Source organism: Odocoileus virginianus, chromosome 5 (genome assembly GCF_023699985.2).
Source record: "Odocoileus virginianus isolate 20LAN1187 ecotype Illinois chromosome 5, Ovbor_1.2, whole genome shotgun sequence".
Classification (NCBI taxonomy): domain Eukaryota; kingdom Metazoa; phylum Chordata; class Mammalia; order Artiodactyla; family Cervidae; genus Odocoileus; species Odocoileus virginianus.
The window spans coordinates 62,142,583-62,148,467 of NC_069678.1; the positions used below are offsets into that span (position 1 = coordinate 62,142,583).

General features: G+C 41.2%; 1 protein-coding gene across 1 annotated transcript; it reads left to right on the forward strand.

Moving 5' to 3' along the window:
• Positions 1 to 4,901: 4,901 nt before the first annotated feature.
• On the forward strand, positions 4,902 to 5,619 carry LOC110127513 (stathmin-like). Its single transcript, XM_070467160.1, has one exon. The coding sequence runs from the start codon at positions 4,951 to 4,953 to the stop codon at positions 5,398 to 5,400; it is 450 nt and encodes a 149-aa protein (XP_070323261.1). The 5' UTR covers positions 4,902 to 4,950; the 3' UTR covers positions 5,401 to 5,619.
• Positions 5,620 to 5,885: the final 266 nt, after the last annotated feature.

Sequence of the window (5,885 nt, forward strand, 5' to 3'; positions counted from 1 at the left end):
TTCTTTCTCTCTGACACTCTGTTGTATATTCTTAACATGGGATCCAGAGTTAGCCTTTAAAAACCTAAGCTCACATCACTCCAAACCCTCCAGGGGCTTTCTATCTCACTGAGTGAAAACCTACGTCCTTAAAATGGGGCACAAGACCTGACACAGCCTGCCGGTCCTCCACCTCCTGCTTCTTGCTCCTCTATCCTTGTCACTCCTCTGACCTGCTCAGCCTTCCCCTCTCACTCACTTTGTTACAGCCACACCGGTCTAGCCTTGCTGATCTGATCCCATGTCAGGGCCTGTCAATGGTTCTACCCTCAGATACCCTCATGACCCTCATCTCCTTCAAATCTCTGATCGTGATCAAATTTCACCTCCTCAATGAGTCCCACCCTGACCACCTCATTCCTGAGATTTTTTTCCCCTTAGCACTCAACATATTTTTATAGCTACCTATTTTATGGTTACTTTTTTTTTCTCTCTTCCTCTCTAGAATACAAGGTCCACAGAACTGAGATCTTTGTTTAGTTCTTTACTGTATCCAGTTACCTGGGACAGTGCTGACACATATTGTGCTCAACAAATACCACTGAATGAATGAATGCCTGTCTATTTTGTATGGCATTTTTACCAGAGGACTTTTCTCATTTTTCATTCAAAATATTTTTAGTCGTATATGCACTAATATTTCTTTGGTCAGTATTTATTCTGATAATGGCTTTTTTAAAATGGTTTTGATTATTCTATGACAATATGCGAGATGACTGAAGTGATATAGCACAGCACAGCACAGCACATGTGAGTTAGGTACTGCTTTAAAATGCACCAGGGATTTTGTTTTTATTTATGTACGGTGAAGCCATTTGATACTTCTGCTTCATTGACTACGCTAAAGCCTTTGACTGTGTGGATCACAACAAACTGTGGAAAATTCTTAAAGACATGGGACACCTTACCTCCCTCCTCCGAAAACTGTATGCCAGTTAAGAAGCAACAGTTAGAACCAGATGGGGAACAATGGATTGGTTCCAAATTGAGAAAGGAGTACATCAAGGCTGTATATTGTCACCCTGTTTCTTTAACTTCTATGCAGAGTAAGTACATCATGCGAAATGCTGGGCTGGATGAAGCACAAACTGGAATCAAGATTGCTGGGAGAAATATCAATAATCTCGGATATGCAGATGATGCCATTCTTACGGCAGAAAGCAAAGAGGAACTAAAGAGCCTCTTGATGAAGGTGAAAGAGGAAAGTGAGAAAGCTGGCTTAAAACTCAACATTCAAAAAACAGGGGTCTGGTCCCATCACTTCACGATAATAGATGGGAAACAATGGAAAAAGTAACAGATTTTATTTTCTTGGGCTTCAAAATCACTGCAGATGGTGACTGCAATCATGAAATTAAAAGACACCTGCTCCTTGGAAGAAAAGCTATGACCAATCTAGACAGAATATTAAAAAGAAGACAAAGGTCCATAGAGTCAAATCTATGGTTTTACCAGTAGTCATGTATGGATGTGAGAGCTGGACAATAAAAAAGGCTGAAGGCGGAAGAACTGATGCCTTCTAACTGTGATGCTGAAGAATCTTGAGACCCAGCCTAAAGGAAATCAACCCTGAATATTCATGGGAAGGACTTGTGCTGAAGCTCCAATACTTTGGCCACCTGATGTGAAGAGCTGACTCACTGGAAAAGACCCTGATGCTGGGAAAGATTGAGGGCAGGAGGAGAAGAGGGTGACAGAGGATGAGATGGTTGGTCACTGACTCAATGGACCTGAGTTTGAGCAAACTCCGGGAGAGAGTGAAGGACAGGGAAGCCTGGCGTGCTGCAGTCCATGGGGTCACAAAGAGTCAGACACGACGGAGCGACTGAATAAGAGCAGCAGGCTGAGGCCAGAAGAGCAGGAGATGGCCGCCGATCTGGAGATAGTTCAGTGCTTATTAACTAAGCTTAATGTGGCAACTGTTTCGTAATCTTTGCATTTATCAAATCATCATGTTGTACACCTAAAGCTAACATGATGTTACATGTCAACTGCATCTCAACAAAACGAGAAAAATATGGTTTGCTACTTAGAGTTTCCGAGAAAAGTGGCAAGTCAGGCAGGGCCCACTGGGGAAACACCAGGGTGGGTCAGGTGGCAGAAGGAATGTGGGGAAGATCCGTCTGTGAGCCTTTATTGAGGTTTCTCTGGGAAAGACCAAGGTAAGCAGAGTTAGGACTGGCTAGTTTGAATAATTTCAGTGGGCTCTGGGCAATAAAGGTAGCTGGTTCTTAGCTGTCCCTGGCTCTGGGATTATTTAGGGCAGGCAGACAGTATCGTGGACTGCAGGAGCCTGATAAAATGAGGCAGGTGGAGTCATGGACTGAGGATTGGTTAGTTTGTTGTATCAAAGCCAAGTTTGTATTCTCCAGAAATCGGCTAACACTGAGAGAGGAATCTGGTCCCCAAGATGTCAAATCTGATTAATATGGGCACACATGTATTTAAAACTATAACTCAAGATGCTTTCTGTTTCATTCAGGCCGTCTAGTATGCTCTTTCCTTTCCTTGTGTGTGTGACTATTATTCATCCTTCAGATTCTATCTTGAATGTCATTTATCAGCTTGGCCATGTGAGAGCAGAGCTTATCCTATTCATTCATCAGTGTATCCTCAGGGTTCAGCCGACACCTTCATGATACTAGAGGGGAATTTAACATGAGTATTAATCCTCAGCTCATAATGCTCTGTTTGAGTGAAAATTATAGGTCTGTTTTCCAAAGAGTCAAAGCTGATGCACTTAAAATATTTGGATGGCTGTGATTCACAGCTTCCATTTTCTTGCTACAGTCCCTACCAACGTCTCCCTTCAGGGTTATATAAGCCATATGTGTGGTAGAAGAGTTTTCAATTAGCAGTTGAATCTATCGGTTGACAGCCTGACATTGCAATTTGTACATTACACAATTACCAGAACCTTTTAAACCTCCTATTTAAATTTAGTAGGTCAGACAACTTCTTAAAGACTTCACACTGTTAACAACATTTGGTAACGCTGTTAATGCCACGGGTTTCGCAGCTTTGAAACATATGCTCCTATTTCCAAAGTGAGATTTGGGAGTTACAGGAAGCTTCAGAAATTTGACCTGGTTTCACCGTTTCAAAAAACCCCAAACTTTTATAAGTTACCCTATTTATATACCATACATATTTTATCCTATTGCCTTGGAGAAAAGACTTCATTCAAATGATTCTGCACTTTCTCTAACTCGCCATGGTGTTTAAAATAGAGAAGGACTTGGCAGCAAGCTGTATTCTGTGGCTGCTCTTGACTGTCTGACAAAGGAATAAGAACTTGTAGAAAGTGCCTTCTGATTACATTTGTATGTCAATGTGTATTCTTTTCCTTGGATAAGAAACTTTCTATATTTTCCAAATGAGGCTTTTTTCTTTGTCCATTAGGAATGAAAGAGAGGCTTTCAGCTATGCCTAAGCTTTAATTACAAGTGGATTTGAGTGTTGATGAAATTATTGTGGAATTGAACAAAGGATGGTATTTCCCAGGCTCTATATATCCTGAGCACTTTTCCTGTAAAAAGAAGGGGAGAAGACTTGGAAGTGTTCTTTTCACTACTCCTGGTACATTCTTACTAATTATTAAATAGCAATGTAGGATAAAGGATAATGTAACATTTATTCTTGTAAGCTGTCACTTAGGGAGCTTGTGTCAGGCACCAACCCTGTGTCCAACGTTGGGTCAGGTGATGGGAACCTGAGTTGAGAAATGTTGTCCTTGGCCTCATAGAGTAGCAGTGTCATTTAAAAAAAGTTTTTTGTTTTTTTTATTTATTTGGCTGCTCTGAGTAATAGTTGTGGCATGCAGGATCTTCGATCTTTTTGTTGCAGCATGAAATATCTTTCAGAGGCGGTATATGGAATCTAGTTCCCTGACCAAGTATCAAACCCAGGTCCCGTGCATTGGGCACCTGGGGTCTTAGCCACTGGCCACCTGGGAAGTCCCAGCAGTGCCATTTTGAAACTCTTAGTGACATGGTTTCTCTTCTTATGCTCCCACCCAGAGATACTTGTATTAGATAGAACTCCAGGTTTCAAGAAATAAAAGCCAAGTCAATTCACATTAGGCCAAAAAGGGAAATTTCTTATAAAGCATAGTGCTATCTCTTGGAATTTAAGGGTAGCACTGACGGCCTCAGGGAGGATGGACTGTGTGGTCACCTATGTCATGGTAATCTGGCCACATATGGGTGCTATCTCTCGCTTCCCTTTCTGCACATCAGCAACATTCTTTTCTCCTTTTAAGACCACTTCTCTTGACTCCTTAGCTCACAAAGCAGGAAAAAATGGTTACCCTTCAGCTCTCATGTTTATATCTCTTCCCTTCAAAAGGACACCTGATTTGGGAATCATTTTTATCTCCAAATTTTCAGGAAATGTAATCCAATTGGTTTAGCTTTGGTCAGATGCTCACCTGTGGACCAGCTGACTGTAATCAAGGGGGTGAAGTTATTTTGTACATTCCTGGGTCTCAGGAGTCACTTTCATAACCTTGTGGATTTAGGGTGGAAGTTTGGGAACACTTCCAAGACAAGTTATTTGGCTGGATAGATAACCCAATATGCACTCAAAATAATAAAAAGTTGCAAACTAACTTTTTTCTTTAAACCAAGAAAACAATAATCATTGCTGAAAGTTTGAAAAATATAGAGGGAAAAACATATCTGTGTTTACAACATTAAAAAATCTACTGCTAACATTTTAGAATATTTACTTTAACTCTTTTGTTTGTGCAAACTTTTCTCTCCATATGTACATTTTAACTCTAATATTAAACATAATTTTGTCTTCAAGACTTAATATTGAGAGTGTGGGCAGGCGGCTCGGACTAAGCAGAGTTTTCCTTGCCAGTGAATCGTGTAGAGTACACTGCCAGTCTCTTGTCTTCTCTTCATCATGGCTTCTTCTGATATCCAGGTGAAGGAACTGGAGAAGCGTGCCTCAGGCCAGGCTTTTGAGCTGATTCTCAGCCCTCGATCAAAAGAATCTGTCCCAGAATTTCCCCTTTCCCCTCCTAAGAAGAAGGATCTTTCCCTGGAGGAAATTCAGAAGAAATTAGAAGCTGCAGAAGAAAGACGCAAGTCCCATGAAGCTGAGGTCTTGAAGCAGCTTGCTGAGAAACGGGAGCACGAGAAAGAAGTGCTTCAGAAAGCGATAGAGGAAAACAACAACTTCAGTAAAATGGCGGAAGAGAAGCTGACCCACAAGATGGAAGCCTACAAAGAGAACCGGGAGGCACAAATGGCTGCCAAACTGGAGCGTTTGCGAGAGAAGGACAAGCACATTGAAGAAGTGTGGAAGAACAAAGAATCCAAAGACCCTGCTGATGAGACTGAAGCTGACTAATTTGATCTGAGAACTGACTTTCTCCCCCTCCCCTTCCTAAATATCCAAAGACTGTACTGGCCAGTGTCATTTTACTTTTGCCCTCCTGACAAATATTCTAGAAGCTGATGTAGGACTGTATAGGTAGATCCAGACGGTATGATGTTGTTCTAGGGGCTAAAGGGGAGAAACGAAAAGTGTTTTACTCTTTTTCTAAAGTGTTGAAGTCTTTCTAATGTAGCTATTTTTCTTGTTGCATCTTTTTCTACCTCAGTACACCTGGTGTGCTGGGTTAATGGCTAGTACTGTATTGGCTCCGTGAAAACATGTCTGTGAAAAGAGTATGTAGTGGCTTCTTTCAAATTGTTAGATGCCGATTATCTGTTCACTTTTAAATCCCAATTCTGTCCCGATCTTACAGATGCTACTGTACTTGAATGGTTAATAAAGCTGCACAGTGCTGTTGGAAAAAAAAAAAAAAGATGTAATATTATATCTTGTGCATT